General features: G+C 47.3%; 1 protein-coding gene across 1 annotated transcript; it reads left to right on the forward strand.

Moving 5' to 3' along the window:
* The first annotated feature begins 8,213 nt into the window (after window positions 1–8,213).
* On the forward strand, window positions 8,214–11,363 carry TCF21 (transcription factor 21). Its single transcript, XM_065057051.1, has 3 exons — window positions 8,214–8,335; window positions 8,691–9,143; window positions 10,824–11,363. The coding sequence occupies exons 2-3, from the start codon at window positions 8,694–8,696 to the stop codon at window positions 10,911–10,913; spliced, it is 540 nt and encodes a 179-aa protein (XP_064913123.1). The 5' UTR covers window positions 8,214–8,335; window positions 8,691–8,693; the 3' UTR covers window positions 10,914–11,363.
* The last annotated feature ends 1,435 nt before the right edge of the window (window positions 11,364–12,798 follow it).

A 12,798-nucleotide genomic window follows, 5' to 3' on the forward strand; every position in this document is an offset into this window, starting at 1 on the left:
ATCAAAGTCAGGCAAGTATCCATTTTGTAAGACCTGTGAGCATAAAAATGCACCAATGTAAACATCAGGTATCTGAGTGAAAAATGTTAATAGGCATTTCAAGAAATGTGGAGACATCACGAAGATATTTTAGGCTTTCAACATATTTGTAGTATTCTAGCATCAATCATTTTCTTGCAACTAACTATCAGGTTATTTATCTTAGCTACCCTTGGTGTCCATTACCACAGTGTCTAAGCCCCTCATAATGTTTCTGTAGGGCAGGGAAGTGTCCTCATCCCTTTTTTACCACTGGGAAGCTGGAGGAGAAAGAATCTTCCTTTTATAGTCACCTAAGAAGCCCATAACATAGCAGAAAATCAACCCACAAACCTTGAGTCTCTGGCTAGAACCTTAATCAAAGAAGAGTCTAACTCTCTTAAATTAGCCTGAATTTCATTAATTTGTACCATAAATTATAGAAGGAAGGCTTTGTTACACATATCACTGAGCCATTAATTATGTGGCTAATTCCACCAACACTTAAGAAAACAGGGACAATCCAGGGCTTGCATCCCAAAAAGGGCTCTGGCTACACACCACCAAGGAGAGGTGAAAAACTCCAGTGAGCAAGGACATGGAGGGTGGAGAAAAAGAAAGATGATGTGGTGCATTGCTATGGGTGTTTCACCGGGCAGTTCACAGCTCCTTAGTGAGGGTTTTGTGTATGTGGAAAGCCTTTGTGAGGAACTCATTCCCAGTGTTGAGAGAAAACTTGTGGAGGCTATGTCACACATTTATGTAATTTTTCCAGTCAGTGGAAATTTCAGTCAACACAGCTCATAGTGATCAAATATACATCTTTGTTCAGTCCTTAAAGAGTACAGATTAAGATATTTCTGACACTGCATTTTGATATATGGTAAATGGTATGGTATATGGTGTCTGGTAAGTTTGCTGTGCCATCCAAATGGCCTGTGTGACAAAGAAAAGCCTACCTTATTTTCATCCAGTGTGCAAAATTTGGATAATAGGGATCTACTGTGCAAAGCAGAACAAGCTGAAATGATACAGAGATTGAAATAAAGCATCAAAATGAAAATCCTTTAGCTAGCCGCAATATTTTTTGTCACCGTTTTAAATCAGGAGGTTTTGGATAACATATCTAGCTTCGTACCACCCTTGGCCGCCATCCCATCTGATCTTAAAACATGAGCAGATACATATCTGAGTCTCATACCACTCTTTCTGAAAAAAAAGGCTGCTCTAAGTGGTTGGTCCTTTGGAACAGAGACCTTATCTTGCCAGGAGTTTTTAAAAGATTGGCCTTTCTGCTTTGGATGAACTCAGAGCAGCTAATAGACATTATGGCACAAGCACGCAGGTCCTATTAGTCCTGGCTAGCAGAAAGTCTGATGGCTCATCTCTCTGTTTTCCTCCTTTAATCAGCTTTCCTTCTGGGTTAGTCACAACCCCAGTTAAAACCTAATACTAGGCAGTTTGAGCATCACCCTGGATCCACATATGCAAAGGAAAAGAGAGGAACAGGGAGGGGAAAGAGAGCAAGGTTGCCTTCACAGTCCATGCTCGGGGCTTTTTCTCCCCTAACTTCTGTAGTTTCAGTTCTTTGGTCCCTTCTCAGTCTCATGGGACTCCGCTGCAACCCACATTTATGGTCTTCTTTATATACTCTTCGTCTGGTTCATTTTTATAGCTAATTTATTTCCTCGAGATTACTTAAATAGACTTTTATTATGTGCTTTTGCAATACCACTTTCTAAAACAACACCATTTTCTATATGTATTACGAACTATGATACGCACCATAAAACCAGAGGACTGCACTGTGGCAAAGTGCCATGACCCCACTTTGGGGATGTTCCAGGAGCTTTGAGAGTGTCAGTTTGTGAGGCATATATAAGGCCTGTCAGTCAAAACAAATGCATAGTGACTGTGGTCTTTCTGTGCCACTTGAGTTGGAAGAGTAATCTGCTTTCTTCTTTGTCTAGCCAGCTGATGTTCCCATTTAAGATTCGTATACAACATACACTGTCTTCAGCCAACTACTGTGTTGAGTGAATCCCTATGTGAAATCGTACATGTGAGTAGCTGGATATTACCAGTTTGCTGCTTCGTTATATCAATATTTTTGGCCCAAATGTTTTCCCAGCTATGTATGGTCACTTCTTGGGATGTCACTACCATTAGGTACATGTATTTAAAGGTTTAGTGTGGCCAGCTATCAGACCTGGTAAAATACAAAGTCCCCATGACAAATGGAGTGCAGGGCCGCCAACAGCACAAACAGTGGCCAACTTGACTTCTAACAGTATAAAGCAGCCCAAAACAAGTCTGGGTCCCAGCGTGGGATGTTTCACTTGAGTGGAAACAGAGGATATAGGCCGACCTACTGCATTTAATAATGGATGCTATGGGAAACCAACTTTCAGAAGCTGTGAACATTTCAAGTGAATAGGAATTTCAGAAAATCTGTGTCTATATGTGTGCATATTATGCCATAAACCATACAAGTAATAAAAGCTCACCAGAACAGTTTACATTCCTCCTGCCACTCCCCTATAAAATGTTCTCTTCTCCAAATTTCCCTCTGAAGCAAAAATCTCTTATTTTCCAAAACTTTATCCAATGTGCTAATTATTGGAAGGCAAAAAAGATCTTATTTCTTATCAACAAATCATGTCTTAAAACCACAAAAATGGAAAGGATTAGCCAACAAAGAAACATCACGGAAAGAGATATTCAAAATAAAACAGTTATGTCTGCACTTTAATCCTTCAGTGATAATTTTGCATAAGATATATTGGCTTTTTTGCATATTTGTCTTTTGACCTTTGCATAAAAGAGTCTACAGTTTACAATGTCAACTATCTGGTAATATTTCAGAGATGCATTCTGGAAGCAGTGAATAGTAAATGTCCCTGCAGTAGAGATGGGAGAGGATACCTCTCCTCACTGTCTGCGAGTCTCCTTTTGTATGGGAATAAATGGGCATTATAAAACAAACATGACTCAGCCACTTAAGTTTGCTTCCTACAAGCACACAGCAAAAGGAGATTCACTTGCACGTCTGCTAAAAGTTAATTGAAAGTTTGGGCTCAGTGCTCATGTTGAGGATTAGCTGTCTTGTTTCTGCTTCGATAAACTCTACGGCTCACGTGTTTCGTGCTTCTGGTGCACTCAGCTTCCAGCTGATCCGTTCTCTGCAGGACATTGCTCAACACAGCAGCAGCACCAGAAACCCTCACCAGAGACCTGGCACAGGAGGGCAAAGTGAGTCGAAGCATCCTTCATGATTAGAATGCTGATCTTGTTGACAGTACCTCTCTTAGGTGTTAGGATATTTAATCATGACTTCATTTCTACAGAGGCAGCTACTGAAGTTCTTGTTCATACGGTTTGTTTTGCTCTATGAGCAGCCCGCTGATTTTTGTGAAGCTACTCAAAGTAAAATGTACCAGATGGCATAAGTCAGGGTGGTAGAAGTCATCCAGTTATTACATGTACAGGTACTCCCTGCAGTATACAAGAGCATTATTTATATGTGTCACAGATTTTTGTCATCCATGTGACAAAAAGGATTAAAATATAAAATCTGGAATTAAATATTTTGAGTTTCATAAAATATTTTTTCAATATCTACTACAGCAATTTTTTTGGAACTCTGTTTCCTGGAGCTTCAGTGTTAGTGGGTTTGTGAGATCTCAGGGTTTAAAAAGTCACATGAAATGGAATTACGCCTGCTGCATAATTTTCTACATACATTTTCTTGAAAATGCGGCTTATTTGCTGTTACATTTTCTAATCAGTAATCCATAAGACTGAAATTTTTCGATTCTAGGTATCAGAAAATATTTCAGACATTTCTAAATGAGAATAGAAGGAAATATTGTTGTATTTTTCCCCCACAATAAACTATGTGAGACAACAGTTTCTCAAAAAGCTCTGACTTCTTGAGGCTTTGAAGCAAGACATTGGGATTTCTTGGGGAGGGGTAAGGATGCTGGTATCACACACAAATATGTGCTTCTTGGGCCAGTTCTCTAGGACAGCCTTTTTACTCTCTTGGCAGTGACATTATTTTTTTCTCTTTATGTATTGCTTTATGTTATTTATCACAATGTCTTTTACCTTTCAAACCAAAGCTGTGACCAGAAACAGACACACAGCACCGGAAAGGAGCCGTGGGAGGGTTTCAGTGCCCTGGCCCTTCCTACCCCACTGTCACAAACAACTTTGATCCGTTTCCCCAGCACTATCCATCCGCTACAATGGACAAGACAGAATCCAATCACAAAACACCACAGGATTATTATATCATTACTAGTATTAATATTATTAGCACTAGTTATTAGCAGTATTAGTTATTAGTAGTATTATTTGTATAAAATAGTGTATTATTAGTATTATTTTACCTAAGTTATGTAAAAGTATTCTTCTGGAGTCCTTCCACCATTTCACTTATTTTCCAGGTGAGACCAAGAGTGAGCAGGAGAAATCTCAGGGCAACTAGATTATTTTTTTTTTATTTTTTTTTTTTAATTGCCACTTGAAAACACTGATCTGGCTGTACTTTTATTCCTGATTATTCTCAGACCTGCCTGAACAATATTCATGGTCAGCTTGCTGCCTGTGGGTAACTTGGTTATTTTCCAAATATAGGAAAATACCTGTATTGTACTTGGGTGAGGAGTTTTAAAAACAGCTACTGATTCCATTTTCCTCAGCTGTGGGTGATGCGAGGTTTTTCTTGGGTGACTGTTCAATATACAGTGAAAATATGGTGCCTTGATAAATGACACAAAACATTAAAGAAAAAAAAGCCACGCTACATAGAACCATGACACACTAGCAGAAATCTTGGCCTCGAGTTCCAAAGCTTTTCTCAAATTACTGTGTTATTCCAGCCCAGGGGAGGGAAGGTTGGAGGCATAAAAAGTGGAGCATTTTTTCCATGGTGAAATGTGTAACTTGCCATAGACCAGCATAAGCCTATGTGTGATAAGCCTCCCATCAAACACCCTTCAGACCAGGCACCCCGAATCTCTGCCCCCAACACCCCTGCCATGTCCGAAATGACTTCTGTCTTAGTGGGTCTCAATTAGATGTAAAAGAGATGTGCACTTTCCTGTGTAGCCAGAGCAATGCAGAGGAGAAAGTCATCCGCTGATTCGTACTGATGGTCTCTGTGCCAGTATTTCAATTTCCGTTTTGAAACATGAATGAAGAAGTCAGTTCACTCCAAAGTCCAACTTTAGCTCCATCTGTCTTTCCCAGCCAGTTATTAACCTGGTGGCTGCTCCGTGGTCCCAGCCATTTAACTGGAAAAGTAAGTGGCCACACCATTGCTGTGGTGGCTGCAACCATCCCAGCTTTACCCTTCCCACAGAACTGGGTTGGTCTCCATCCACCCAGTTGGTGTCCACCCCAAAGCAGGGTTGCAGTTCAGAATGAGAGACAGGAGGACTGGGCAAGGCAACTCAGGTGACGGGAGAGGAACTGAAACCAGGAGGCAGATAAGGGGTACAAGCCCTGGGCTTGCCAGGAGGGACATAAGGAGCAGGAAGGTTGGAAGAGGAGAGGTCCAACTCATGTAATAAACAAATAAGGAACTGGGAGCTACCTGGAGACGAGAGGATACAGCTTTTTAGGTCTGCCCATGCTGGACATGCTTTGGAGAGGGGAAATGGGACAATTATGTTGTTAAAAGTATGTGTAACAGCCTGTAGGTATAAAGGACTCAAGGCACATATTGTTACATGTGTGTGAGTATATGTTACACAAACACAAAAATCTCCAGAAAATGAATACAAAAATGTGTTCTGCGTCTCCACAAAAGTGTGTGGTCCATATTAGATCAATTTTACTGGCTCTGAGGACTCAAAAATGTATGTAAGTCAGTAAAACCTAAAAATGTGTGGCAGTTCTCAAGACTCATAACACACATTTAAGCATACCTTGGTTTTCAGAACACACGTTTGTTTTTAAGCCATTTTTAAGAAGTCAAATCATTCCTTCTGCTTTTTACAAAAAAAAATGTTTAGAAATTACTGAAGTAAAGTTAAGAAAACATGATAGAAAGGATGTGAGTATATATTTTTTTGTTGTTGTATTGTTATTCTAGGAGCTTCCGATGCTGAAATTTTGATGGAATTTTGTGCTCTCTGGTCATTCATGCTTAGAGACACAAGCAACTTCAACTTGATTTTCTGTCATCCTTGCACCAGTAAGAGTCTTGTAGCTCATTTCTAACATCAATCACTTGGACTATAAATCTCTGCAATGGATATGGCCATTTAAATCTCCACCTGCACAAACAATAATTAGGCCTAAAAAATAAGCAGGCTCATAAATCTCCATGCTGGTGATTAGTAATATTTTGGATCTGTAATGTGAATGTTAGAAAGAAAAAAAAAAAAAAAAAAACAAAGCTAATGCATTAATTAGGAGTGATATGCTGACAATCTGTTTAGTTTATACACAGAGAAAACACAAACAGGGCACAGTTAACATAACATGACGTTAGAAGTTAGTGAATTCCCAAGAGCCCAGGGCTTGGAGATATGCTATGTTAATGTACTTATCCTATTGTGAGTGGGAAGGTGTTATCTTCCAGCCAAACAGTAAAAAGCTGGTTTAATGCTGAGATCTGCCCTTTTTCTTCCAGCTTACATGAGCCAAGGAACCAAGATGGATCAAGAGGCAGGAAAGATTTCTTTGCTATTTATCAAAAATGACACTCTACCTCTTGCTGAAACTTTGATCTGCAGATAGTACATAGTGCTTGCCAGACATTAGTTTGGCCCTCCACAATTTCTGCTTGTTTGTTTGTGTTGCTTTTGTTTAGTGTATGTAGAAAACCCAATGTGACGCTCACTCATATCAGTAAGAGACTTTCCTTTGGCTCCGGTGACCTTAAATTAACTCCAAAGCCACTGCATGCCATGGTGACATCGCAGGCTGTATATTTTTGTCCAGACCTATATGAATACTCAGGTAAGCAGCTGCATAAATGGAGTTGCTCCTGCAATCAGATCAGACACTGTGTCCAGACAAGTCCAATGTGCAGATTGTGCTCAGTTCTTTAGCCCCCTCTGTTCAAAATCAGTGCTGCTGGGGCACCTGTGAGGTTTTGGGAAGTGTGTGAGGAGGAAAAGAGGTAGGGGAACAAGCTAATGCTTTACTGGCTTCTTTGGGCTCTACACATGGGTTTAGGAGAAGATTTTGCACAGAGAGGAAGAAGAGCTAGGCCAAAGTTAATTGCTTTTAAAAGCCTGCTCAGCAGAGACTGAATACACACGTGCAAAAAAATCATAACCGCAGCGTACATCTGCTCATTCAAACTACACAGCAACCTGTTCATTCACACTAGTGGTAAAATGATTGGGGAGGTTTGGTTTCAGAGGTTGCAGAGTACAGCCCAATGCCCTCACCCCTGCCGCTCCCACAGAAGGGGCCTTATCTCTCAGGCAAAATTCCTTGACTTTCAAGCGAGCATGAATCAGCAGACAAAGCACTCCATGGCTACAACAAAACGAAACGCTGACATCTGCTCTGCAACAACACGCTGAGAAAAGGGAGTTTTTCTCTGCGATCTCTACCATCCAATAAGCACCCCCCTTTCCTTCGTCTCAGCCCACGCCCTTGCCACCCCATTCACAGCCACACTGAACTGCCCCAGTGGCGCAGGGCTCGCCCTTGGCTTGGCAGGGCTCCATGGACCACCAGGGTCTCATCCGCCTGGCACACCTGCGGACGGGGCAGGCTCTGGGATGCTCACAGCTGGGGGGACTCAAAGAGTGAGAGGAGACTGAGACTTGTTGGAGGTCACCCAGGAAGGCTGGAAGAAGTCAGATCATCCTGCCTCCAGCCCCTGTGCTGTGATGGCGATGTCCACCCTGCCGGCTGGGCGGTGGAGCACTCTCTTCCTGGAATACACCAGTAGCTGGACAGGATGCGTTCTCAAATATCATCATTCACAAATCTCCCCCAGATTAGGTTGCAGGACAGCATTTTGACGGGACACATTACAAAGCTCCCTGGAAGGCTTGGCCGGTGGATCTACTGCTCACACTTCTCATGACCCATTTTGGCTTTCTTCAAGAATCATGACACCAGCTGCCTGGGTCATCTAGAAGGCAAGGAGGGGGAGAGCAACCCTGGGCTTGAAAGGGAAGTGGAGAAGGAGAAGAGGAGGAGTAGAAGGAAGGGGGAGGATAGAAAGACAGAGCAGGGGGAGAGAGTGAGTTGCTTTGCTCCAGTGGTGAAGATCTGAATCCCAGTTCCGAGCTCTCGGCAAAGGCTTGCCGGGATACCTCATTCCCTGTCCTGTGCAAAGGTCTGTGATTGGGGATGTGGTGTGCTCAGCGGGCAGGGCCCCTCCCCTGGGCTGGATCCGCCTCTCTTATCCCCCAGATAAATTACTAGTGTCCTCACTAAATTCCTCGGCTTTCTTTCTCTCTCTCCCTCTCTCACACACTCTCACTCCCTCCCTCAAACACAGGCAAAGCAGGGTAGCGAGGCGGGAGGGCGGGGATCTTCTCTGGTCTGGTATCGCCTTAGTGCTGGGGGGGAGGGAAGGGGAAGAAAATACTGGCGCCCCTTCTCTCCTCCACTGCCTTGAAGTAGATTTGAAGAACTGCCCTTCTTCCTCCCCCCTCCCCCCTTCCCACTGGTCCTTTGGCATCTTCCAGACCATGTCCACTGGGTCCCTCAGTGATGTGGAAGATCTGCAGGAGGTGGAGATGCTGGAGTGCGATGGCCTGAAAATGGATACTAACAAAGAGTTTGGGGCGTCCAACGAGAGCAACGAGGAGGGATCCAATGGCGAGAATGGCTCCCCTCAGAAGGGGAGAGGGGCCTCGGGAAAGAGGAAAAAAGCTCCCCCCAAGAAGAGCCCTTTAAATGGAGTGAGCCAGGAGGGAAAGCAGGTCCAGAGAAACGCTGCCAACGCCAGGGAGAGGGCAAGAATGAGGGTCCTTAGCAAAGCCTTCTCAAGGCTTAAGACCACACTGCCCTGGGTGCCCCCAGACACCAAGCTTTCCAAACTGGACACCTTGAGGTTGGCCTCCAGCTACATCGCTCACCTGAGGCAGATCCTGGCCAATGACAAGTATGAAAACGGCTACATCCACCCAGTCAACCTGGTAAGTCACAGCCTGCCAGGGCCAGGCAATTCATGTGCGTGTGCATGGGGAGAGGCGGGTGAGGAGCTGGGATGGGGTATGTGAGGGGAGAAACCTTTGCTGTGCTTCTCACAGAGAGTCTGATGCCAGTGGGGTGGCAAGCGGTACTGTGAGAGGGGACATGCTCCCAGCTGCCCTCCTGCCCTGTGCCCCATCCGCTGCTCCTGGCAATCCCCTCCAGGGGACAGGCAGGAGCCACACTGGCCACAGATAGGCAGGGATGGGCTTTACTGCCACAGGAATGCCTGAGAAACCTCAGCAGGTTGATGGCAGCTTTCTACTCGCAAGCGAGTGGTTATAGGAATTTGAGGAGAGAAAGGCATGTTTTAGGAAGAACCCAACCCCAGGACCCCAGGATTTATCCTTATTCCTCCTCTCTACTAATATTTCCTGCCATCCTCAAGTCCTAGCTTTTAAAAGACACAACTCATGGGGCTCTGCGTGCAGCCTCTTGGATTTGCTGGGTCCAGGATATTTCTCCTATCCATGTAAACTAGCAAAGGAAAAATAAATATCACTGTCGTTGCTCAGGGGGATTCTGCCCCAGGTACACTCCGCAAAGCCTCCCTGGGCTGCACGACATCCCTCCTTCTGCTCCCACTACCCACAGAAAGTTTTCCCCAGCAGCCCGGGGTCTCCCCAATAATCCCAGCTGCCAGAAACATCCAGTTGCCAGCTCTAAAAATATGTGCAACTGATGCAAATCAGCGATGGGCAAGATCTGCCTGGGCTTTTGAGACATACAGCCTTTATGTTGCCCATACGTGCAGACCCTGCCAGATAAAGGGATGGCAGAGGGGATGTGGGGAAGTTTCACTGGGATCCAGCTGTCTTTTGAGCTCCAGACTCCCCAGGCAAGGACATTACCTGCTGTGTCAGCTGATAAGGGCCTGGGAGATTTCTTTTTGTTTTTTATTTTTGTTTTTGTGTACAAACAAAATAGTCAGTCCAACAACATGGGGAAAAACGATAAAGTAAAACAAATTCAACACTCCATCCAAATATAGCCCCCCCTCCCCTCTCACAGAGAAACACCCAAATCTGCCCCCTGAGCCGAAGGAGGCATACAGCCTTTATGTTGCCCACACGTGCAGACCCTGCCAGATAAAGGGATAGCAGAGGGCGGCCGGGGGCTGCAGAGGCCGCCGGGCGGCTCCTGCGCCAGGACAGTGCGGCTGCGGTGGGCCCGCGGCAGGACGTGGGGCTGCTCCCGTGGGGAAGAGCCCCCAGGGTGGTGACAACCAAAGGCAGGGGGTGGCGCGGCGGGGTGCCCGCGCTGTTAGTGCCGGGGGAACGCGGATGCGCTGGGGATAGCGCAGATCCCTCCTCCCTCGCTGCCTCCCTCCCGGGGCGGATCAGCCGGGCTCCGGCGGCCCGAGGACACCCGCGGGGAGCCCGCCGCGGCTGGGAGGAGAAGCGGGATCAGCCGCCGGCAAAAGGCAGAAGGGTCCTCGTCGCAGCCAGCGGCGACTGCCCCGGCCCGAGCCCCGCTGAGCGCTGCCAGAAGCGGCCTCAGGCGGTAGATAGCGGGCTCGATCCCCCGGGGCGCTCCCGAGCTGGACCCGCTGGCGGAATAAGCGTTGCAATGTGCATTTTTCCGTATGTAACCCCCTTCCCACCCGTGTCTTTTCCTGGCTACAGACTTGGCCTTTTATGGTAGCCGGCAAACCCGAGAGTGACCTGAAAGAAGTGGTGAACACAAACCGTTTGTGCGGCCCGACGGCATCCTGAGCCCCGGCGGCCGGGCCAGCAGCGTCCCGGCGCAGCCGGGGAGCGGGCGGCGAAGCGGGCAGGGACATGCCGCGGCCCCGCCGCTGCCCCGGGCCCCCGGCAGAGCGACGGGCAGAGCCGCTCTCCGGGAGCAGAGGAGACCAAATGAGCCCTAGCAAAGACTCCACCCCGAGAGATCCCGACTCTATTTAACTTTATTAAATGCGTGTACAGTCGAGTGTCCTGCAACAAGAGCCTTGCTGGTTCAAGAGCTACTAGAGGAAAGACAGAGATCAAACAAAACCTACCACGTGTGTATCTTTTGTCTGAGACCTGTGAAATATGTAGATGCCTAGAAAAACTGACTTTGACAGTCATCTCTATGAAGTAATTCACCCTAAAGATATATAGATATATTTTCTTCAAGCAGGTTTTGCTCTATTTCTGTGAATAAACCTTCCTTTCCACTGATCACAGAGCGGTGTAATGTTCGTTTCCGACTCCCGGGCTCGGCGCGGGGAAGGACCGCGCCTCCGCCCGCCTCCAGCGCTCCGCGAAGCGGCCGCGCTCGCCCAGCGCTGTGCGGGGAGCCCGCCTCTCAGCCCCGGGCCGCAGGAGAGCTGCTTCCCCGGACCTAACCATGTGGAGCAAATCCCCGAGGAAGAGAGTGGCAGGGCCTGCAGCTCGTCCTCGCCGCGGGAGCTCGGCCCGGCCGCGATGCCCGGCGCCCGGGCGCTGCGGGAGCCACCCCGGCCGCTCCGCGCCGCTCGGCGCGGACGAGAGCGGTTATCTATGGATGAAGTACAGTCGGACGGAGGATCCCCCTCTGGCCCCGGTCCTCGGTGCTGGGAATTTTTAAGTTAAACATCTCCCCTCTATCGATCAGCGAGCCGTTGGGAGATGAGGCTGAGATAAACAGGAGTGCGGGACGCTCCCCCGGCAGCGGCCGCCGGCAGCTGATGCACCAGATCCCACCGCGCTGTTTAATGTTTCAGGGTTATGACCGCACTGTTTACAAGACGTCTTCGGTTATTTATACTGTTATTATTAGCAGAGGGGCTTTAAATTTCCGCTTCACTTGCTCTTTCAATAGCGTCCCTTGGTTCCGTTTGATACCTGAGTATTTTCTGGGGGAAAGCAGGAGCGGGGCAGCGCCCTGTCCGGGGGCAGCACGGCCACCCCGGAGTCGGGGATGCATCGCGGTCACCCCCCAGCCAAGCCCTCCGTCCCGTCCGGACGCCGGGGGGCGGCGGCGGGGACCGGGGAGCGGTGACAGCACAGGGGCCACGGACCCTCCCAGGAGCTGCCTCCCCCCCGCAACCCCCCGCAAGCTGGATTATGTCTCTTCTCGTGCCCCTTTTTCCCCCCAAAATAACTGGGTGAGGTGGCGCGTCCTCCAGGCGACCCAAATTCACCAGGCGGGTTCATGCGTGGGCTAGGTTTAATTACAGCAGCTCGCTGTGAGGCGAGGGCTGTGCAAACATCTCAGCGCTCGTCATGGAAAGGGCCAGGGCCTGCTGTATCGTCCTAATGGTTTAAAAGGGGAGAGCTGTTCAATTTCACTTTTTCACAACTTTATCTCCATCCTGCACAATTAAAAGCAGACCTCCTCGCCTGCCCTAGCCATACACAACTTCACTGTCATGAGCAGGACTGCGCCAGTCAACACACACAGTTGCACACCCAGGCTTGACTGATTTTACTACCAAACACATCACCTTGAACAGCCAGAGCTCTCGCTGAAGAGATGAGCTACCCTGGTAAATACAGTTGAAAGGGCTGATCTCTTCACCCCAGACACTAGGAAATTCAGGGGGAATTGTTGTTCTCTTAAACGGAGACAGAAAAAAGCCTTCCAATCTTGAACTAAGTGCAAATGACTGATACAGAAAATGTACAAATATCA

The sequence above is a fragment of the Columba livia genome, chromosome 3 (genome assembly GCF_036013475.1).
Source record: "Columba livia isolate bColLiv1 breed racing homer chromosome 3, bColLiv1.pat.W.v2, whole genome shotgun sequence".
Taxonomy (NCBI): Eukaryota; Metazoa; Chordata; class Aves; order Columbiformes; family Columbidae; genus Columba; species Columba livia.

Bases quoted from the DNA above. Each gene is read 5' to 3' on its own strand.
- TCF21 (XM_065057051.1), top strand. From the start codon at position 8,694: ATGTCCACTGGGTCCCTCAGTGATGTGGAAGATCTGCAGGAGGTGGAG. The intron at 9,144-10,823 runs GTAAGTCACAGC...TCCTGGCTACAG, and splicing joins ACATCCACCCAGTCAACCTG to ACTTGGCCTTTTATGGTAGC.